This window comes from Podarcis muralis, chromosome 3 (assembly GCF_964188315.1).
Source record: "Podarcis muralis chromosome 3, rPodMur119.hap1.1, whole genome shotgun sequence".
NCBI lineage: Eukaryota > Metazoa > Chordata > Lepidosauria > Squamata > Lacertidae > Podarcis > Podarcis muralis.
The window spans coordinates 86562921-86587732 of record NC_135657.1 but is presented as its reverse complement, the minus strand read 5'-3'; the positions used below and the strand labels follow the sequence as shown (position 1 = coordinate 86587732).

The 24812-nt window shown below is 40.5% G+C and overlaps 1 protein-coding gene across 1 annotated transcript in view; it reads right to left on the bottom strand.

The window, feature by feature from the left end:
- LOC114593292 (protein eyes shut homolog) overlaps positions 1–24812 on the bottom strand; it is a 98627-nt gene that overhangs the window by 17815 nt on the left and 56000 nt on the right. Inside the window, exons 6-9 of the mRNA XM_028721667.2 lie at positions 23330–23489; positions 11873–11977; positions 9277–9416; positions 1630–1796 (exon numbers count right to left, since the gene is read on the bottom strand). Coding sequence (XP_028577500.2) covers positions 1630–1796; positions 9277–9416; positions 11873–11977; positions 23330–23489 — 572 coding nt within the window. The remainder of the gene's footprint in view (positions 1–1629; positions 1797–9276; positions 9417–11872; positions 11978–23329; positions 23490–24812) is intronic.

Below are 24812 nucleotides of genomic sequence, written 5' to 3'. Positions count from 1 at the left end.
TGTCCTCACTAAAAGAGGGCATGTGTTGCGGTGAGACCTGGAGACCGACCTCCTGTGTTGTGGGTGGGTAAGATTGGATAGCCAAAACACCCGATTGGTAGGTCCCTTGATGTTGGGTTTAATCTGGCCAATGGGGCGCAGTCCAAACAGATAGAGGGACCTATATATACCCATGCACGTGACCTAGAGCTTCCTCTTTCAGCTCGTGCATTCGGAACAGCTAACAGCGTGTCTTCTGTGCGGCTGAGAGACTTGATTCGACGATCGTCTTGGTGATATCATTCCATTATCCCCTTACTTTTGTTTACTAATTCATTTCCTTAATTTCTCTGTTCCCATTTTAAGTTTATCCCTTCTCCTTCCCTTCCCTTCCCTTTTCCTTTGGATGGGCTTTGGCCCAACGGGGCTTTTAGCCCCTGAGCGCTCCCGGTTTGGGGAGTGAGTGTGAGTGGTTGGCGGCGAGTGTGGGTGCTCGTGTGGCGGGTAGACACTGGTTGAGATGGCAGGGATGGGAGAATGATCTTGCCATCCCTATGTGAAGGGTATTCCGTTAAAGGAATCCAGGGACTCAACTGGTTTGGTCAACCCCTGGGAGGGGGTTGTGCCCGTGCCGGAGTCCAGAGGGACATCTGGGGGTGAACATAGTCTGTTCCTGGCTTTTCACCTACCCAGGTGTTCACCTTTGGCTGACCTATGCTAGAGCCCTGGGTCAGCGCTACCTGCAAGGGTGTAGGGAGCTAGCTGAATCAGAGCCTATGCAACCACTCACTTTCTGTAATCAAAAAAGTTGTGGCCTAAATTCTGACAAAAACCAAAACTAAATTTTCAGTCAAAAGTGTCTTTATTTAGGGAGGAGATCTCTGGGTCTGAACACGTAAAATAAAGAACCAATGTGGAAACACGCAGAACTGAATTTAAGTTTGGAAAAATGAGAAACTGAAATGGTCAGATTTGCCCATCCCTCTTGCTGAGTGTGTATGAGTGTGTCAATGACTTTGCCCACTGACCATACTCACATATGGCCATGCCAAGTGACATTCCACTTCCTGAGTACCCGCTGCCTCATGTAGCCCTCAGGAGCAAAAGGGTTGTTTAACCCTCCTCTAGACTACCCTACTGTTCTGAATTGAATACAGAGAGCTGTAGCATACAAAAAATAAGTAAGTATCATTTAACCAACTTTGACTAAACGTCTGCTAAAGTTAGCATGATATTATCCCTACAGATATTTTTCTCATATATACTTTATATGAAAAGCTCCTGCTATTTTACCCCTTCTTGTTCCTAAAGTGAATTTCATTTACTTTGTAGTAGAAGACAGTATATTTGTTAGATTGTACCTCAGTTTCCTCGCTTTCTTCTAGCAGCAATACATTATTATTATTATTATTATTATTATTATTATTATTCTGTGAAATATGACTTAGGTGATCAATCTGTTTACTTAAGCAGCCATGTTTATTGCAAATGACTGCCCATAACATTCTAGAATGTGAAGACGATAAATGCAACAGCAATGGCATTTTAACTGCAGTTGAAAGCAGCGGGAGAGAAGCAATATTTCAATCATCTCTTGTAATGTCCCAAAGGTTTATGGAGAAAGCTGCCATAAGAGAGGCATGTTAGTACCTGTATTCATTGATTCCATCTTCACAAGTGCCTCCATTCTGGCACCAGCTCACTTCACAGTCATTAATATTTTCCAGGCATGTCGGTCCCGTCCATCCAGGAACACAGACGCATTGATAGCCCTGGTTGTCTTCATCGTGAAAGCACCGTCCTCCATTTGCACACAACTAGAAGTGAGAATTACACACTCAGATATAAGGAAAGATTTCCACCTCTGCAATATCCTGGGGTTAAACAGCTTTATAAAACAAGTGATAGTGGAGGAGAGAAAGTTCCTTGGGATTTGAGAATTCATTGGTAATACCATTCATCACAGGAACATCATTAATAGTAGTGATACCTTTTATTTGTTTCTTTATTACCTTTATATACCACCTTTTCCTCAAGCAGTTCAGGTTTTCCTCCACCCCATTTTATCTTCACAATGACACTTTGAGGTTAGTTAGGATGAGAGGTGTTGACAGGCGCAAGGGCACATCATTAAACTCATGGCTGGGTGGGGATTAGAACCCTGGTTGCCCAAATGCTAGCCTGAGGTTATGTACACATTAATGGCTTAATACTCAGCCAATACTGAGCTCTCCCCTCACCCCACAGTCTTTCAACTCACATTTGCCCATGGCTGTACACATTAGTACACTTCAATGTGTTTCCACATTGCCTTCTGTCTTTCCACACCGATGGGTGGGCAAGGGGTGTGGATGTCTTCCAATAGCCAACTTGGCTGTGAGTCCTGAAAGACCAGCTCCCTGCCTTGCAAGCCTTTTCTCATCTGGCCTGAGAGGGCAGGGCCCTGACTGACTCCAGCTACAAAAACTGAGGCTGCTGAGGAGCACAGAGATCACCTTGGCTGTATGCTAGTGCAGACCCAGGTCATCAAGCATCAGCTTCCACAGCTACCTCCTGCCATGGACCACCATTGGCAGCAACAGCAAACTATATGTTCAATGCTCAAGATAATATTTTATTCTCTTGCTAATTGTGCTGTTTTAAATATGCATTTTGTAGTTGACTTCCTTTGTAGTGTTTTATTTTGAAATATTTAAGACAATATTTTAGTTTCCTGTTAATTATGTTGCTTTGAACGTAGTCAGTAATGTTTTATTATGGGTTGTTTCATTTGATGTTTCAATGTAGGTTGCAAGCGGCTTTGAGATTTTTCTTTTCTTAAAATATAAAGCAGTATAGAAATGAAATGGATCATAATCATAATCATAACAATAGCTTACATTTTCAATCATAACAAAGCTGGCTTGGGGTGGGACACAATAATCCTCAGCATTTCACAAGAAGAAGAGCTCTGCATCATACGCAACATAAAAAATAGTGGTGGGAGCACATTAGAACCAGAGCAAATGGCAATGTGCCATTCATTCTAACTTCTGCATTACATTGACACTCTAATAATAATCTCCAAGGAAGGCACACATGTGGCAGTAAATTGTGACAGGGTTTATTCTCCACGGTGTCCCTAAAGATTAGACAGCTAAATGCGAATATGACTGATGCAAATTTGAGACACACTTTCAAGGTTCCTGTGCTAATAAATTTCAATGCAAGGAGCGAAAGAACTGGCCAAAGATGCTTGGCAGGCAATGGATTGATGGTGTAGCCAAATAAAGTCATTCTCATGGAAAGATAAAATCAATATGGAAAATTATTGCTGAACGTAATGGTCCAACAGGGTTCACTGCTAACAGTGTGCTTTGTTGCTATGGATTCCAAATATACTTGGGCTTTTAGGACTTGCGAATTGCCTTGCCGAGTGAGGCCAAAGGTTCACCTAGCTTTGCACTCTGTTTCCATCTGTGGCCATCCAGATGCCCTTATAAAGCGCAAGCTATTCTACTCTTTGCTCTTAGCATCTGGCAATCATAGGTGTGTTGCCTGCAGAAGTATAAATACAGCTGTTGAGAGGTATTTCTTAGAAGAATTTGTTTCACAACTGCCATGTGAGCTACTGATCATCACTACATACTGTGCAAACTAATTCTATAAGCAGATGGTCCTGAACCTACTGTACATAGGTTCCCAGGGATGATCAGATCCCCTCAGTTCTGCTTCCCCCTATTGTTCTGACACTGCAGTTGATTTCCATCACTCCCTCTGATACCAAACTGATGTGATGAGTGCTAATAGGACCGGAGCAAGGATGGGGCCACTGAGAAGAAAATAGGGATATGATATTGCTTGTGGGTGAACCCTGATGTCCGGGAGGTAAATTTTAAGAAGACAAAAATATAAGCAGCAGTCCAGTGATGACTAGGAATATTAGTAGCCATGCAAAGTAGTGATCAGTTGGAATAGAAATCTGGGTAAGGGAAATGGAAAGGAGTATCCTGGCTGGACATGACTGGCTGGAATCCACAACAATAGCACTCCTGTTAGGTGGAAAGATGAGGATGCATGCAGCATTTTGGTGCAGGTTCTCAAATTACAATAAAAGAATCTTAGAGTTGGAAGGGACCCAAAGGTCATCTAGCACAAACCCAACAGTGCAGGACTTGCTCCATTTTAATTTTGATAGAAATTGCAGGTAGAGATATGCATGTGCCCTCACGCTGTAACAATAATTTAACCCTCCTTTTAAAACAACAACAACAAAAAACCATTATTTATTAGTAGTAATATCATGCAAAATTCTGGCAGTGCAGCTCCAGAAGAACTGGAATTCTGAATTCGAACCTTTTGACTTCTCCTAGAATAAATGTATTTGGAAAACATAAACACAAAATCTGGAGAGGGATATGGTACTGATGGATTCTGTTAGCATCTCTAGTACATTCTAAGTGTTAGAATGTTTGAAAAGCGAGAGAATAATTTCTATCAGTGCTCTCTCCACTGTGCAGCTAAGCCTCTATAAATCCCACCTTACCCCCTCATTCTTAGGAGGTATGAAGGGGAAATGGCGAAGATGGGCACCTTTGTAACAGTCAAGTAGGCAGACGTGAGTTTGAAATGCTCTGCAAATCATCTTATACAGTAGCTGATCCCCTGAGCGCATGACTCAGAGTCACATCTCACATTAAAGTAACTTAGTATTTCCAAAGTGCATACTTTGCCATTTTCTAGCTTCTGTTTTGTAGAAGAGTAGAGGGGATTGCGACATGAGGAAAGGCCCTAAGAAAGCAAATAGCTAGGAGAAGAGAGGAAAAGAGCAATTAGCTTTGGGATGTAGGACAGTGGAAATATGAAGGACAACAGCAACAATAAAATAGGGTTTTGAATGGTGGTGTGTATGTGTGTGTACATAGCCAGTTGGATATTTTCTCTGAATCTTCCTGACAATAATGGCATCAGCTATGTGTGATCTGCTAGATATAAAACTCATCCACTACAAATAAAAACCAATTTGCAGAGCCAGTGCAAATATCGTTCTCTAGTTTTTCAGAGACGACAAAAATTCCAGCAATGCATGATATTTCTATATGTAAAAACAATGTGTGTTTCCCCTAATCAATGAGATGTGCACTGAAGAAAAGAGTGAATCAGGGAGAGATAATCAGCCATCCAGCTTTCCACTTCCTCAATTTGATTGAGACTAAACCTATTTAAAATGCTACTGAGATGTGTAATAACAACAACTCTTGGCAGAAATTTGCAATCTTAATTTGTCTTTGATTAAGTTTTAAATTGACCTTAAAATTGGATCTTTTTGCTATGTCATTAGTGCTAAATTCTGAAATTATGCTTAGGGCCATTTCTCATAAAAAAAGCCACTAGTCAGCTTGAGCAAAGCTGGCAAAAATTAATCCCTTATTTGCAACTATAGCAGTATTCTTCCTCTGCCAATTTTTAAAATTATTGTTTCCAATCTAAAAGCAGGTAAAACAGGCTGTTTAAAAAAAGAAAAAAATGATAAAAAATAGAGGGGTTAAAATGAAACCTTCTTACAGAGGGGAAGATGGCCAAAGTCTTTCCATATCTCTAGCTAATTTTAATTACCAGTCAATTTCCTGATAGGTCTCTAAAGGGCAGTTCAGCCAGTAGTAGCAATGGAGACCTTGATTTAGATCCAAAGTACCGGTATTATGAAGTTGCAAAGGAGCTTTTCAGATTCTGCCTTCTGGAGGCAGCCTTGAACACACACACACAACACATACACCCTCTGGAGCATAAACTCATGGTGCAAGAGGGACTGCCACGTAGAATTACATAATCTACAAATAATAATAACAGAATTATGGAAACTAGTATGACTAAAGCAACACAATCTTTATATATAAAATTGAACAGAAATACATCTTTAACTGAAGGGTTTTGTGGTGAGCTCTTTAGTTGGCACAGTCCTGAAAAGTGAAAATCTGTTATACACAGCCAAGGGAAGGGATAAAAATGGAGAAGATCTCAACTCATGCACTTTTCCAGAGATAACTATAATATGTCAGTGCACACTGAGGGCAACAAAGCATCTAAAGGGCTCCCCCTATTGCCCCCACACCAAGGATATGGAGGGAAACATCAATGCTGACCCTAGACATTTTGCTACCTGAGAGACAGCAAGGAATCATGGTCACCCTCCCCTCCCCCAACTAGATGCATAGGCCCCAAGGCGGCCCAAGTTGCATACTTTGGCACCTGAGGCAGAAAATCTCACAAGCACTGCTCTCTGGGAATAATAATACTTCAGTAAGACTTTAAGTAGTTATAGCTGTATTTGTATGCTTAACAGTGTTGGAGACCTTTTGGGTAATAAAGTAATGAACAAGTCTAATAAATAATATTACAATCCCTTTTCAAGACATGCAAAATCAGTTGCCTGAAGCAATTGCCTCAGTCTGCCTGATGGTAGGGCCAGCTCTGGGTGTGGATTTCCCTAACTCTTGGGCTGTATCATATAACCTGCCTCAGCATGATGCAGCACAAAAGTAAACGTGCCTGCGAAAAGACATACGACATTTTCCTACAATATTCATTATGCAAATTTTGTCCAGAACAATATGTTGTAGGAGACGGTTTTGACTCATTAGCATGTATTTAACATAGCAGTGGCAGTGGGTGAGACTGAGGGGAACTGCACTCTGGCATGAATGAAAGGGAGCTTAATCTTCCTCCCTGCACTATGGTCCTGGCAAAAAAGACAACTTATCAGAAGCTATTATTTGCCCTAGTTTGGGGGACTGTTTGTAGCACTTGGGGAGGGGGAGGGAAAGCCCTAGTTTGGGGGACTGTTTGTAGCACTTGGGGAGGGGGAGGTGTTAAACAAATCAGATGATCCTGAGCTTGACTGAAACTACCCATACTGCTTTTTATCTAGACAAACATATGATGACACACTGAATTTCCCGCATTGTTTGGCCCTTCCTCACTACATTTATTTGTTTATTATACTTATGCAATTTTATTAGTAAATTGCCTCATGAGACGAGCCCCTGGAGGTGCCTTTTTGCTGTTCTCAAAGTCTTTTGCCCTTTGAGCCATATCTGCATCTTATCATTTCTAAAACTCCTAAGTTCTGTCAGTATATTAATCATTCGGATTGCTCCACTATTCTGCAGCAAAATGTCTCTTTGGCTCTTTTCCTGCTGTACTAATGTCTTAAAACTATAACTTAACCTTGGAGTCTGTGCCCATGAGATCAACTACAGTTGAACACAAGAATTCAATGGGACATCACCCAGTGGGTGACTTTCCCCCGGATGGTACCTGCAGAAAATGGCAGAGGGAACTTCTTCAACCCCACTGAAGGAGTTTAAGCGTGTTGTTGTTTGAAGGGGAAAGCCCTCTCTACACTTTGTGAAAGCCTACACTTAACGTCTCTGCCTCTCCTGCGTCATCCTTTCTCATTCTCTTGCCTAGCATTTGATCATTGAATGCTATTGGCGCATCGTAAAATATGCAGAAAATGTTCAAAATGCCATCTGCAGAACCAACTTACTTGTTTTCATATTTTAAATGCTTACTTCAAGCATGAGTAATAAGTTTAAAGTTGTACCATAAAGGCCAGAACATTAGGAAGGGCAACAACAGACTCCCAGCTTTTCCCTGTGGTTAGGGGCATAAGGAGGTCAACTGCAGGTCCAATTCAAAATCCTGCCCCAGTTCAAATGTCTAAGAAAGCCCAATGTGGCAGTGGAACTACAGAAATAATCAGAAATCTGCAAGAGGTTTATTGTTGCTTACAAGAACTTTCAGCAGCATAATGCATTCAAAACGGTGCCAAACACTATTCTGAGTTATTTTTAGCAATTATTCATTTAATTAAGCAAATGCTATTAATTTATTGAACCTTGCGCCATAGAAAATCAGAAGACCAATATATCTCATAAGTACTATTAACCTCTATTTTCATTTACTTCAGAAAACAAAGTAATTTACCTGATTAAATGCCCAGAAACCTACATATGAGTACAAGTAGCAGAAATATTATAATCTGTATAGTGATTGTATGAATAAATTAAACATGTCTGAGAGCTTTTAACAAATATTACACCAAAATGCTTTAGTCGCTCCCATCAGAATCTTCAGTACATCAGCACTTTACAGCCTAAATGGCCATAATGATTATTGCACCATTTCAGAGTTGCCATGTGTAACAGATATTTATGCAATAAAAAAGAAGAATGAAATAAAATTTCCCCACACAGAAGACAATTGGCATCTTAAAATTTGAAATGGTGTGGAGGTTCATTTTGCATTCAGTTTCAAATGTGGTTCAAACTGGATTTTAATATAAAATAAACTTTGTTGGGTGGGTGTCCAGTTGGTGCCCCTGCATTCACAAAAAAGTTTTTTATCCAGTGAAGGCATCTTTTAATGGCAGAGGAGAACAGATATATTAGTTTTAGCAGACAAACTGTCGGCCGCATCCTTTTTGGCATCCAAATTGCCAAGGTGCCACAAAGCAATTAAGGAGTCCCTACTTCAGTGTAAGATGCCTCTTACACCTCCTAATTCACACTAGAAAGCCAGAACATCTCTGGACAGATGTAGCTTGGGATTCACGATTCATCTAAACCTCCTGCAAGCTCCTATTGCCTAGTGTCTAGTTTGAGGACAAGAATGTTATAGCTAAGCAAGGGTTTTCAATTTGGGATTTAGGAAAGAGCAGATAAAAGTCTAAAGTTTCCCACAATACATATAAGAGCATATTTAGGAATAGAGTCTGACTGACAGAACAATACATAAAAATGGTAAATAACCATTATGCTGTCCTATGAAGGGTTTAGATTGTGCAAAACGGTCCTTCTGCCCAGCTTTGCCCACTAAGCTAGCCTCCTAGCTACTGTCAACAGTGACTCAAATGTCATTCAATCAGTGCAGCTTGTCACCACCTGCTTAATGTGTGGGCAGGAGTGCCTTCATTGAGATCCCCACCAGCAGTAGGCAGCTTAAGGCCTTCAAAGGGGGCATTCTGGAATCAGGGAGAGGATAGGGGCCCAGGGTCCATTTGATCCCAAACCAGTTTCACTGCAATCACTCAATGACATTGTGCCTGACCACTGTGGCAACTCCAGGCCAGCACGGCAATCATTCTGCTCCTTTCCAGCTTCCATCTTGGTCACCTTGAGTAACAGGGCTGTGGATGTGATAGTAGCCCCACCGCTCAGTGAAGCCATGCTCTTATGGTTGGAAGGTTCTGAATATGCCCTTATTTTATTTCTCAAAAAGTTATTAGAGCCACTTCAGGCATTTATCTAATCTTACCTCTGTGTTTTCCTGGCATGCTGTTCCACACATATAAGCAAGTTCATAAGGTTTGTCCACACACTGGGTTCCACGGTTGCAGCTTACATTGTGAAATAAGCAGGCATCAATATCCACTTCACACTGGTGACCTTCAAATCCTATGCCACAGAGATTATTCAAAAAACAAAGCAGTGTTAATCCAAATTCTATTAAAATATTAAAACACTGCAGACTGAACCTGGCAGCATCAACAGTCTCAGTCATTTAGCAACGTGCACCTCTTGTGGACATCACATACATCAAGATGAGGCTTTCAAAGGAACATTTAGCAATATTTGAAGATGGAATTGTTCAGTGTGCAGGCAGAACCTATGAACTTTTACTTGGAAGTAAATTCCACTAATTTCAATGGGACTTTCCCCAAGAGGGTCTGCCTAACCTTGCTGCCTGCAATGGTTTTTTTCCCCTTGCTTAGCTTAATTAAAATTCATGAAAGAAAATATCCTGATGGTGGGAACTGGTCCCTGAAGCAATCTTAGCTAGCCCCTGATAGTTCTACACACTTTTAATCAAGGTGCAATGGAAGACTTGCCCATGGTTAGGATATAATATAGAATTTACTTATTCCTGCAGAGTTTGGTTTGTGTGGCAAAATGTTCTGTTTGGAAAACAGATTGCCATGAAGTAACAATCAAGAGAAATCTGATTCACTTTGCATTCTAATACAATTCTACCTACACACTTCTAGAAGCAATACCTTAATACAGCTAGCCTACAAAATTTTCCAATGCAGTTTCCAACCCCAAAATATATATACCAAAAAAACAGAATCTATGTTAGGTATAATTGGTTTAATTCACTCTGAAATGGGAATGTCTGCGTGTATTGATGAAAGGGTTCAACACTGGAAAATTCCACTGCAGTATTCTAAGTGACTCTGAGCTTTAACTGAGCTGATAACGAACAATTGTTGTTTTCTGCTAGCTCTGATGTGATGTTTTAATCTTCTATCACATGAGAGGTATTGAATTGCAAATTCGCCATCTTGGAAGGGTGGTAGCTGGAGATCTTTGTTTTCAGATTCTGTGACAGCAGGGCTTTTATGCAGCCAGAACTCACCGGAACTCAGTTCTGGCACCTCTCAGGTGGGCACAATTGACATTGCGTGTGTAGGTCCCCAGGCCACCCCTCAAATAACTTCACACATAACACATAATTTTAGTTTTGGTTTTTGGGCACTATTTTGGCCACAACTTTATTAAAATACAAAATCAGTGAGTGGTTGTTTAGACATTGGTTATGACTATCTGTCCCCCCGCCTGGGACAGAACTGACATCCCGAGGTCCGATCGGTAGCCAGTAGAAGAGAAAGTCAAACTGGGGGGTCACTTGAGCTAAGCGTCGGACCCACGCCGCTCACCCCAGCAGCTCCCCGAAAGCTTGCCTGCCTGGTCCTATAACAAGGATTCCCATAACAGGGATTGGGCGGCCCTGGTCCCATAACAGGGATTGGACGAAATCGTGGCAAGCCCCAGGATTCCTTTAACGGAATTCCCTTCAGCGCAATAGGAGGGGCAGGCCCAGCCTGAGCCCTCCACCACCAGCATATTATAACCAATGCCTAACCACAACCTTACAAGTTGTGACGAATTGCTGAGTAGTAGGCAAAAACCAAATGGCACAGCCAATCACCAAATGGCAAAATTCCTACTAGGCCCCCGCTCCAAAGCAGACGACCCCATGACAGGCAAAGCAAGGTCAACCGGAAAGAGGGCGGGCGGGCGGGTGATCCGATGCACTCTGCAAAGAGAAAGAGAAACCAGAGTGCACCAATATTTAAAGACTATGGTCCCACCCACCCAATTTGCAACATACAATTTACCCCAGCAACCCGGTTACCCAATCATGATGCCAGGCAACAACTATTAACCTGCCTGGCAACAAGAGGCCTGGCCTGGTGGCCCACACCGCAACACGTGCTCTCATTTATTGGAGAACACGCTTTCTAAGAGAAGAAGGGAGGCATTCATGGTGAGTTCTGGCACCTCTTTTTCTAGAAAAATAGCACTAAGGATGGAAATGAAGCTCTGTAGGAGCACACAGCCTCAGGCTAGAATGGAGGCTGGGATGGGGGAGAGACAGAGTTTTGATCTCAATCCTGTTTAAAGTTATTCTTATAAGATGCTGAGCCTGTGCTGGACAGCACAAGATATTGCATGGAATTATATGGATGTATGTTTGATGTTTTTGTTCAGTTTTGAAGAAAGTTCTGCCAGTAAAGTTTTTAATTAATCTTATGGGCCTTATGGGCCTTATTTTCAAAAGGACTCAGTTTCTATGCATCCAGTCACTTCAAACTGCACAATATTAATTTCCACAACAAAATATTAGGCAGAAATGTGCAGAAAAAATCATATATCACTGAAGCTAACATAAAATGCACTGTATTGGGGAAATTCCTTGCAAAATGTGCACATTAAGCAAAATTGTAATCAAGTGTATATTAGGAGAAATGTACAAACTGAAGATGGTGAAAAAGAGAAACTTAAATTGTATCCACCCTAATCCCCAAGGGTATAGAATGCAGCATTACCTGATATCTAGGAGAACTTACCCACTGGGCAGTGACACTTAAAATGGCCTATGTAGTCATTGCATGAACCTCCATTTTTGCATGGATTGCAGTCACATTCATTGATATCTGTCTCACAAAATGCCCCTTCAGAAAAATAAGAGAGATAATTCTATTCATTGTTAGATATTAGGCTTATCATCATAATACTTTGTGTTGAGTAGGCTATTGCTCAGCATTTTAACTCAGAATCTGTACCATATGTAAAATATGTCACAAGTAATAAAATACATATTAGAACATACACACACAGAGAGACACACAATCTGGTTAGATGCTCTTTAATTTCTAACGGTCCAAGAGTGATCACTGTCTTACGAAGGATCTCCCATCATGCTAGGATCCTTGCAAATAAGCATTTGAAAGTAAATACCTTTGGTAGCACACGTGACTGCAATAGTATTGTTATAGATCTATGGGGGCTAAATGCCTGGTCTTAGTATTGTTGAGATTTAATTAGAACATGTATGTTAAGATGGGATGTCAGACTTGCTTGTTTGAAGATTTGTGTCACATTCATGTGTATTAAGTCAGAAAGTCAGACCAAGCATGTATTGAAGCCATGTGCTAGACTTAATCCAAGTGTAACAGCTAATTAACTCAGGTAATTTCCTTTTGAGGTGCTAGCCTGGAGATGAGCCATTTAGGCAACACAAAGGATGAAAAGGCAAATCTCATTTGCAAATGTTTGAGTTTCCTCCCTCCCTCAGTTGAATATTTAATATGAAGGACAATGCCACTGTTTTAGGGGGAGTTAGAGTTTAGAATTTTCCCAGTAGTGATGTATGGAAGTGAGAGCTGGACCATAAAGAAGGCTGATGCCGAAGAATTGATGCTTTTGAATTATGGTGTTGGAGGAGACTCTTGAGAGTCCCATGGACTGCAAGAAAATCAAACCTATCCATTCTGAAGGAAATCAGCCCCGAGTGCTCACTGGAAGGACAGATCCTGAAGCTGAGACTCCAATACTTTGGCCACCTCATGAGAAGAGAAGACTCCCTGGAAAAGACCCTGATGCTGGGAAAGAGGGAGAAGGGGACGACAGAGGACGAGATGGTTGGATAGTGTTCTCGAAGCTACCAGCATGAGTTTGACCAAACTGCGGGAGGCAGTGGAAGACAGGAGTGCCTGGCGTGCTCTGGTCCATGGGATCACGAAGAGTCGGACACAACTAAACAACAACAGAGTTTAGAATAGCAGTTAGGAGTTAAGGAACAGAGTTACTAAGCAGTAGGCTGGAGAGAGATTAAAAAGAGCAGGATCCAATGCTGTGGCTATAGGAGAGGCCAGAACCTCTTGAAATGTAATGCTGGAGAGCCTTCCATTGGATTCAGCTGTGTAGATGTGTAAATAAACCATATACCATCACAGTCTCTGCAGTGCCTCTTTGTTTGAAAAGGAAGCACAGACCCTGGTAACCCTGTAATCTCACACCACTTGGAGATTGGAATGGCATGTAACAGTATATTCAACGTGGAGAGGAGATTCCATTTTAATGCCAGTGATGGGTTAGATTATGCCCTGGTTCCAGTGACAGTATTTTACATGTGTATTTCATCACAGTATATAGTTCTTAAGAACAAAATGTTGGCAACCTCCAAAGTGACTGTGAGTACCATTTTGATAGCTATTAACCTTTCTAGTCAATGAAAATGGTCTCTTGAGATCAGCTCAGAGAGTAATCTATAATCGAGTCTACCTAAGGAAGAGAAGAATATTATTGGCAAGCAAGGCGTGCCAAATCCACAAGGCTATTGTTGCCCAGGAGAAATCACGTCAAGTATAAACAGCAGTTGTAATCTAAAGTAAATTACTTTCTAAAATGTACATACATTTAACTAAGTTAACCTCAGAAAATGAAAAATCATATTGAACATGGTCAGAAAGAAATGTTCCTAAGCAACCCACATAGAATATATAGCTGAGGTATGACAATGGTATAGTATTAGGGTGGGGTTTAGTAAAGGTGGAGAAATATACAGTCTAAATTATGATTTGCAAAAAAAAAAAAAAAAAAATCATTATGCCTGAGCTAATGTTTGATGAAGTTATTTTACTATGCATTTTAGTTATGGGAAGCTATATTTTTATAACTGTTTTATACTCACTATTTTGCTGTTTTGTCTTGTTTGTGAACCACCATAGTACATAAGTAAAAGGCATTACATATAAAATAACAAAAATAATTGTACTTTAGGTGATTCTTCTAATAAAAATTTATAACTTTTCTGCCTATGATGAAGTCAAGTTAATGCTGAACTCTTACACCTTTTATTTAGCCTTTAATACAGATTGGAAACACATAATTTATAGCATTAAGATCTGATTAAGTGTTAAATGGATGTCAAGAGAGATATTGACAGTAATCCGCTTGGCTTTTGATGTCTAATTATCACTTTGTTCTTGAGTGAGGGGTGGATAATTGAGGACGGCAACAATAAAAACACTTAAATAGGGTGTTTATGTATGCAATTAAAGAAGACATCTTTCTGCGAGTGATTTTGCTCTAACAGGTAGATTGAGCATAAGGGAGACAGATTGCGAAGAAAATAAATAGGTTGAAATGGCTTTACTTTTTTATTTACTGAATTAAGTGTCCGTGGCTATACACAGCTAATCTTCTTTTGTTTTGTTTTTAGCATTGTATACCTTGAGTCAAGAAAGTGTGTCCCAAGACAATGGGTGCTTGATAAAACAAATTAAGTTAGCATACTTGGCCTAATGTGTTTTTGGGTATTAAGAACACCTAATCCCAGGTAAATTCAGGTAGCAGAAAAGCAACAAAGGAGGGTAGCATTTTGGATACAGGGTGGACCACCCTTTGCAGATTACCCAAGTCTTCTAAGTAAGCTTACTCGGAGCTCATATACATGAACATGCTAGGCAAGTTAGTGGAGGCACTTGTTCACCAATAAGGCATGACTAACCTAGGTCTCCTTCATAGTGCTGTTACAGCCTCATTGAGCACAGCAAGCATTATGACCAGATGGTTAGAGGGCAGGAATGAGAGATGGTAAAGGTAAAGGACCCTGGATGGTTAAGTTCAGTCAAAGGCGACTATGGGGTTGCATTTCTCAACTCACTTTCAGGCCGAGAGAGCTGACGTTTGTCCACAGACAGCTTTCTGGGTCATGTAGCCAGCACTTCTGGCACAACAGGACACCATGACGGAAACCAGAGTGTATGCCAATGTTGTTTACCTAAATTCCACTGCTTTCTAGACGACAGATTTGGGGTTGTTATTGGTTTTTATATTAAAAAACCACACCCAAATAAATAAATAAATAAATAAATAAATAAATAAATAAATAAATGCAAAGCAGCCTTTTCCAATTTGCTTTCCTCTTCTGCCCCTCCCCTCTTCCTTCCTTCCCTCTGTATACAATGCAAAAAAGGGGCACAAATCACTAGATTACTATCTATGCTTTCCAAATTTGGGCGGTTTTCGCTTCCCTGATACCCAATTTGCTTTGACATTTACTTCACACTACAAAGAAGTTCAGAAACAAAAGCAGTGTAAATTGTAGCTTGAACACTCTCAACCTGATTTATAGAACATCCACAACAACATGGGTTATTAAAGTTTAATATCTAATTGCTTTTAATGGCAGAGTGTTTATAAATTATAAACAATACAGCTGCACCAAAATTTAGGCAACACTTAAATGGGATCTGACACTGAACAAATTTAAAATGCATTGGGATGCTTACTTTTTCAAAACTAAATAAAGACCACACTTTTTAAAAAGTTAGCAGCAGAAAACAAATATTGCTAAATGGCTGATATGCTTCCAACACATAGTTAGTGTTTTGTTTCAAAATATACTTATCATTTAACACACTCTTCAGCTTACTTAGAATCTGCATACAATAAATATTCCTACATGAACAATCCTAACAGAAAATTATGAAAATTCAGTGGGCACACTTCCCAACCCTATGCTTAGGATTGCAGCCTAGAAATACTAATAAACGTATTTGAAATTTCAGACCATGGGACAAACAGTGGGGCAACTTACACCTATACCAAACAATGGCTTGCAAAGTCAAACCATGGTTGCAGGCCAAACAACAGATTATTATATGCGATCAACTGCCAAACTAGGAACATGAAATGTCCGTGCACTCTGTTTCACCCTACTCCAGATCACGTACCCTTGTTTTCACCCTCTCTGTCCTTTTTGCTTATTCCTTCTGCACTATGTGGCCCAGCTCCTTCTGTTATTATTGCCTGATGCTGGAAGGTAGAGCAAGAAAGTGCCTCTTCAGAACCACACAGTAGACCATTAGAGAGCTTGATATCAAATTTTCTCCACTGTTCCACCTGCCTTCTCATGGTCTTTGAATGTGAATTGACTTCAGGAATGTTCCAACATAATTTACCGTCCACAAATCACTGCTCCTAGATTTGCAGTGATTTGTTGTGAGTGGGGAGGAGGGTGGGAGAGAAGCCATGAATCTGGTCAGAACACAATCCTCTATCCTCCATATCTCAGAGGAGATAACATCACCACCTCTGCTATAACAGCACATAAGAATCATCTCTGCTCAAAAAACTGATCTCCTGGTTAAGCCCAACTGCAATTTCTGTGGGTATTGATTTAAGCATAAACATGTTGAGAGATTAACTTGGAGAAAAAGTTACCATCATTGTTGTGCAGCTTGGGGAGCAAGAAGAATGGCATAAAGTGGAATTTGCTGCTGCGCATAACTTGGCGAACTCTGGGTGACAAGTTGTTGAGCCTGGCAACATTTAAGGACCAACTAGCAAAATAAATATTTTTTGTTTTGTTTTTCACATTGGTGGGGAAAAAATATTCAGGCTGGCTTTGATGGGGTTTTCCTATTTTATGGTACAAAGACATTGTGTACCGTGGTACCTCGGGTTACAGACGCTTCAGGTTATGTGTTTTTGGGTTGTGCACTACACCAAACCTGGAAGTCCCGGAATGGGTTACTTCCGGGTTTCGGCGCTTTGCTCATGCACAGAAGACCAAATCGCAACCCACGCATGTGCAGACACGGTGCTGCGGGTTGCGAATGTGCCTCCCACACGGATCATGTTCGCAACCCAAGGTTCCACTGTATCGGAAATGAAGAGAAATGGGTTTGATGGGTGGGCAGAGATATGAACCCTATTCCTACTGGACTAAGTCCAGCATTTGATCCATACATTATACTACCTTCCACCACATATTTGATAGTAAGAATTGTGTATGATGGTGCATTAGAAGCTTCCCAAATGCCTGCTGCATCAACAATATTGTGCTCTTTTCTATCTAAGACACTTCCCTGCTTTTCTTCCTTCTAGGTGCTCTAGCAATTTTGCATCTTGGTTATATATCAGTATTCACATGCTTAAAAAGTAAATATCAGTGGCACATATAGTTTTCTAGAACACATATTTTATTTGAAACTATGTCTTTTCCTCATCTGCCTTGTGAGTTACTTTATACATACTATTTTATGTATCCAGAAATGGCCTCCACAGTGACCTACGGACACATCATTAAGATTGTGTTCATGGAAGACAACCTTACTCAGCCATGAGCGATCGCCAAAGAAGACGACTATTTTATGATATTGAGGAGAGGGGAGGGGAACAGTCCCTGTCAGCTCTTTCTCACGTACTACATAGTTGACCAATTGCCCTTGAAGAGATTTCTTTTAATTAATTACTATCTTTCATTGCATGCAGAGAGATCATATTGGCAGAAATTGATTGGGTGTATTAGACACTTGATTTAAAGGTGGAAAATTCTGTCAATTTAAATAATATTATTGATGTTAAAATGTACTGCACCCTGAAAGAATTCATCAGTTTGAATTCAGAGTTCAGGTTCAATGGTGTTTTGCTCAGAATTAAGAACCACAACCTTGTAATGTCAGAGAAACTCAATGAAATCAAGCCCAGGTGGTGGTTGTTGTTTTAAATACACACAAAACAAAACAAATGAATGCTCTTCAGGTCTTTGGATCTTTTCCTAGAGTAAATGCTGCAGCAAATTACCACAACATACTTCAGAGTAAATGAGTACTCCAATGCGGTGACAGGATTATTTGTCTATAAATGCTCCTCCCCTCCCCATGGATAGCACAAAGAAAGAAGAAGAAGAAGAAAGGAAGGAAGGAAGGAAGGAAGGAAGGAAGGAAGGAAGGAAGGAAGGAAGGAAGACCTATTATCTGCTATATAAAATTCAAAAATTCTTTGTAGTCTGAGGTCTTTGTGTGTTTACATATATCATCTATATAAACAGGAATGCAGTTTCATCCAAAATTCATATACAAGGATCAGCAAACCATGCTGGAGGTTGCAAGTTATTTATGGTTGATGACAATCAATTTCTGTCTTGTAGAAACTAGCAGCAGTTCAACTAGAGCAGGGTGAGGTTGTTTAAAGGAAAGGCAATGGCATGAAAGGAGAATAGTATGAAGATGAGGAAAAAGAGAGATTTGGTAGGATGACAGAGTACTGGAAATGGAAATAAGTGAAAAGTCCACTTTGCATCATGACCTTTTGACCAAGCCATATTGATCTTCAAGCATTCTTAGGGTGACTTCACACATTACACAAAGGCATAGCTGAGACGCTCACAGGTAAGGCACAACAAAGAACTGCAGCCAGGATCATGTTGCTTTTTGAACTATGTTTTTTGCAAATATGTGACTCTTACATATGCGCCAACTTACACATGCGCATGTGATGTCACACACAGTACACAGTAACTGGTAACCATTAATCACTTTATAATACCAGCTACAAGACATTATGGAGCAATCAGGTGATTATACAGTACATGCCTAATGTGAACCATCACCAAAGCTGCTTAACAGCCAAAGAGGTGACAAAGAACATGGTCACAGCCCCCAGATAGTTTTCCTGCCCTTCAAGCAATAACATCTGTGTCCATGTACAGACACAGACTGTTTTTCTGTCCTAGCTAGTAGCGGTACTTATATCTTTGCACCAGGTAATTAACGAAGCCATTCCACTCACAAAGTCCTCTGTTCTACTAGGAGCTCTGCCCTAAAGGCTTTAGTTCACAGAGGTGTTTTGAAGCCACAGAACCCTTTGAGAACGGGAGTCTTGCTGTGTGCATGGGGGGGTCTAGTTCAAACTCAGCCTACATGTTGCCTGCATATAAAGCAAAGGCTATGACACACAATAATAATAACCCCATAGTCAATGTGTCAAACAGAGCGACATTGAATAACAATAGTAATACAGCAAAATACATTTGTCCTGGTTGGAACAATGCAAAAGTTGGAATTAGTTCAAAAAAAAATAAGGCTGATTCACAACTCAGTATCAGACAAAATTCACAATATATTTCCTTGGCTCTTCAGTTACAAATTAATAATGTGATGTGATCCTTGTGGCCGTATTTAAATACAAGTCATATATCTTGTATTCAGTAATAAAGTCTGTGGGAAATGTTACAAACTGATAAAATGAAATGTGATAATAATGCTAATCACACCACACAGTGTGTTTCCGAGCGTTTAATCAGCTTTGCATGCATTGCCATAGTAATCCAAACAACAACTCTGTAAGGTAGGCCAGAATTAGTTCCCAATTATATATGGGAGGCATATATACTCAGGCATATATGCAGAGCAGGGTCAGTGAGGGATCTGGCCTCAGGAGAGTCCCCAAGGCCAGATAGAGAGGACTGTAGGGTTCCATTTGGACTTTGGGTGGGAGATTTCCCACCTACAGAATAGGGAATTCCTCTAGCAGTTAGTCTCAAATGCTGCCTAAGGCAATACAGGACCAGGACAATGTGGAGCACCTTTGCCAGTCCCAGGCCTTCAATCTGGATTTGGGCCAGAAAGAACAAGGAAATGAGGGGGTTACAATACAAGGGCTCAAGTGCTTTTTTTAAAAAAAGTACTTTATCTTTTACATAGAGGATAAGTTGTAAGCAAGCACAATTTGCGACATTGCTCAACGAAACTGCAGGTCTATTAATCCTCATCACGGGACACATTTGTTAAGGCATTAACAGATGTTAAGGCATTAGCCTTAGCTTCTAGTTTGCTGGCTTTGTGGAGCTCGAGCCAATATGAGAGAGCTTTAACCTGGCTTTTTTTATCACGGAATTCATGTTGTTACTCCCATTGGTTGTTTCTTTCTTGAACAGGTTTTTATAAGGGTTTGCAGCGATGGCAGCAGCAGAACTAATTTTGCCTGCCTCTTCACAGCTGTCATAGTATTGGTTGCCTCCTAGCAGCCACCCCTTTTTAAACTATGCCATATTCTATATCCACCACATCTCAGAATGATACAAGATGCAGCAGGCAGCTGCCAAGAATACCCCTGAGGCTGCATGATCAGGCCTCATGGTGCCGAAAAGCATTCCGCACTATGCACAATTAAGCCATGCACTGGTATGTAAGACTGAAGGATCAAGGAACAGCTATACAAATAGCTCAGTCTGCAGAGTATGAGACTCTTAACCACAGGGTAGTGGGTTCAAGCCCCACATTGGGCAAAAGATTGCAGGGGTTGGACGAGATGACTCTTGTGATCTCTTCCAATACTATGATTCTATGATGTATGCTGAAGCTTACCATTACTTCTTTAAAATATATCACACACTTAAACTGAAGTTTCCTCTCATATATATACACAGCCCAGAACACAGAAGTCAGAATGCCTCAAGCCACTGAGTCCTTGGATATCACTGAAAAATCTAGATTGCACAGTTAGAATTCACTGTTTGCTTCTTAAGGGGAAAAGTGCTCACTTTTGAAATTGCTGCCAGCCATTAATTGCCATTTAAATTAAGTTTTCATATTTCCGATATGTCACACAAATCGTACATCTTATTTTCCCAAAAAACAAAACAAAACTGTGTAGTATTTATCATATCTTTGAACACTATATTTGTTAGAAGCATTTCCAGTACACTCCCAATTTGGTGTTAATAACTGAACGTGATTTATGTGTTATTTAACCATGCTTCCAATTCATCAATAAAGGTGCTAAATAGCATTGGGACTAGCATTGATCCTTAAAGCACCCCACTGGATAGCTGCCCCAAAACCATTCATCAATCCTGTTGAAATTTGAATAAACTTGTATTCTTTCTGCTCATAGCCAAATAGGCTGAGGGTGATTTTTCAAGGAAGGCTTTGAGGAGCAAATTATGCAGTCTCTTCTTCCACTTACTCTGACTGCTAGTTTCAGCATCAGACAAGTTAAACATTAGTCTCAGGAAATCATCCCATTTCAAATGCTGACCCCTGCCTCAAAGAAGGGCAAACTAACCCAAGAAACATGAGATGGAGAACTGGTGCAGGTACAGCTTTGCAGTAAAGTCCTAGTCATGTGTATTCAGAAACAGGCCAAAGGCTGCAATCATGTAGCCTCTTGCCTGAGAGGAAACTCATGTATAGGACTGCACTGCAAGTCCCAATGGCATCAATGGCATTCAAATACATGCACACTTTTATTAAGCTGCATCTTTCTGTTGATCTGTCAATGACTGATGCAACTTCTAATGCATGACCCAGTTTATAAAGCATATTTGACATTTGTGTCCTATGAACTCTAAGACCATTCTTTTTAAATTTAAAAACAATCTAATTAATTTCTTCAAATATATATATATTTAATACTTTTGGTCAGGTATTCCTCACAAAAATTCTAAAACAGCCTATTTTGTTTTATGCAATAATCTTTACAAGCACAGGTAACAGATCATGCTTCTGCACATTTATATAGGCAGGATTATTCCTTCTGAATGCAGCAGCATGGCTAAAAAAAATTATAAAAGTGCATTTTCTTCTTATCAAAGGTGCTCAGTGTGAGAGAGAAAGAGATTTGCAGTGTGGCGAAGTAAATAAGCAAAGAGAAAATAGCACTCGGTTTCTCTTGAGGTTTGTTTTCCCACACACACAAATTGCAAATGACATCCAAGGGACAAAATTAGGTACAATTATCTTTGCCCAAGAGCAAGCAGATGGAATAGATCACCTTTTAAAGGCCCCTATATTTATAGGATTTTTGATCCTGCACTTAAACAACCAAATTGGAATTGCTATCATTAATGTACAAGACACATATGGAATGGGTGACCTTGAAGAGGTCACACATAATGTGGAATGTTATTATCTGTCATGAATGAGACCTGACACACACACACAGACACACACACACACACACACACACACACACAACCACCCAACTATAGACCGTTAGGTTTTTATACTAAAATGGGTTATAAGCTTTCAGCCACAAATCAACACATGCTAAAACTCATGCAAACCAGTTGGTGTGTGTGTGTGTGTGTGTGTGTGTCTGTGTGTGTGTGTGTGTCTCTGTGTGTGTGTCACACACACCCTATTTTCTGGAGCATTAAAGCAGCATTCTATACACATTTAAAATGGGGGAGTTTTCTGCACCTCAGTCTTATTTCTGATTTTTAAGAGTGCTAGTTTTGCGAAGGACTGAACCTTTTCCTGTTATATGAATCTACAGCACTAGATTCAAAGTTTTACTACTGAAGTAAAAAGCCTGATGCGGTTCTGGACCAGGGTATCTGAACAGCTGCCTCTCCCTCTACATCCCACCTTGTTCACATAGATCTGTTAAAGGTAGTTTTACATGCCCCTGTGATAAACCATGCTTTGACCCAAGCGCTTGCATTTTAGCATTACCGCACCAGTGTTCTGGATTTTTCTTCCCTTAAAAGGAAGGCTGCTCTGATGTCGTTACAGCTGATGTTCGTTGAAAAACTTTACTTGTCTCCAAAGTTTTCCCAATTTTATCTTATTTATGCAGTTATTCATTCCTGTTGGAGTTTCTTTTTAATGTCTTAAAACTGTTTTTATGATCTGGATTATGTTTTATATTCTGTTTGTGTATTCCACTTTTATAGCTGGTTTCTTTTTACAATAAATTTTGGATTTCTTATATTTTATTGTCTGGTGGTGATTTTTTAAACTGAAGATTGTAAGCTGCTTTGGGGACATTATCATTATCATCATCATCATCATCATCATCATTATCATCAGTATTTTATTTATCCCCAGCCACTCTGGGCGGCTTACAACAAATATAAAAGCATAACCAAACATCACACATTGAAAACTTCCCTATACAGGCAGCCTCAAAGCTGTTTTTGCCATCAAAGTTGTGGAGTGGAGATCTGGGAGGAGCAAAGATCCAGGAGACAGGGCAGGAAGAGGCAGGGCAGGTCTTTTTGAGGAATGCCAAAGGTTCAGAGCAACAGAGGACCTCTGCAGCTGGATCAGGCCAGTGACTCCTCTGGGACAGCATCCTGCTTGCATAGCAGCAAAGCAGGAGCTCCAAAGGGAAGGAGCCCCAGAACAGCACCAGACTGTGGCAACCCTCTGCACAGCACTATTCTTCAAAAAGCAGGGTACATTAAGAACACACACCAGATGAATGACATTTTTCCCCCCTCTTACCTGTGAAGCCATGTGGGCACACACACTTAATTTGTGGCTGCAACTTTGTCTGGCTTACATCAACACAAGTAGCCCCAGCGTAGCAATTGTCTGGGTAAATTAAGCAGGAATTTTCCACAAATTGACAAAATTCGCCTGTCCATCCAGGAGCACAGAGGCACTAGAAAGAAGAAGGGAAGCTTGACTAATATTGCATCTGACATTATCATTCAGAGTAGAGGCACAGATGAATTGATTTATGGTGTCTATAGTCAATTAATAAACTTTGCATGAGTCCAAACATATTACACAGAAAATTTGCTGATTGATTTTACATAATGCCCAAATCAGTTCGTTAGCAAATGGAATTGAGAAAAAAGAGTGCATTGCAAAATGACTGAGGCTGCAGTGCTAATGCTACTTACCTTGGAATAAGCCCTACTGGTTTCAATAGGACTTACTTCTAAGTAAATATGATTAGGGTGGCAATGTAAGGGAAGCATTTCAATGGAAAACCTAAATGAAAAAATGCATTGTTGTGCCACGATATATAAACCTGCATTCTACGAATTTTGTATCCCATTCACCTGCTCAAAAAGCAACAACACACAAAACCCCCCAGAAAACATGGAACACAAGAAGAAGTGCAAAAGAAATTACTATAATCTTCTTCACTGGACTTTTGCACAGTTCAAAGATCCACTCTCAGTGAAGCCATGGATTTCAACTTAATAGATTCTCAGTGTTTTTAGATAGGAAAGTTTCCTCATATTGATGCTACAAGGTCTCATCCCCTCTTCCTCAAAATCTGGGGAAAAAGCAGGACTTTGCCAAACATCAGATCACCTGAACGTCTTGGATTGCTGCCAGTGTAATTTCACAACAGCCATACTCCTATATTTTGACACCTCTTCATAAATCCCATGGAGTGTTCTATAGCTACCTGCTACACATCACTGCCGCATATTGTTCCACATTGTGTAGCTTTGTGTCCCACAACTGGGAAAGGGGGGGTAGAAAGAGGATGGACAGGGTTAACAGCCCACAGTTTTTATAGCTGATAGTTCCCAGAGAATTTGGTATCGAATGAGTGGAGACCCCAATATTAATGGCAGCCCATTCAGTTGGACGAGGCAGGCCATTCTGGAGAGGAACTCTAGTTTAGAAGAACCAGCAGTACTGATGGCCCCTTCTGCCTGCTTCCACCAGTCCAACATGTAGATGGGCTGGCCCTTGAGCCCATACATCTGAGCCACCTTAGCACTCTGACTATGTTTACCCTCTGACTGGGATGTTTGCCAGATGCACAAGACACAGAGCCAGTTGTGTTATGACAAAACGCAGCAACATAAGAACAAATTCTAGTGAACAACAAGACAACACATTGCTTGTTATGAGGAAGGCGTACCAGCTGAAATTCTTTCCCTTGCCTATCAACTGATTCTTGGTCCACAGCAAATTGTGTGTGTGTGAGAGAGAAGGGTGGGTAAGAAAAAAATAAGCT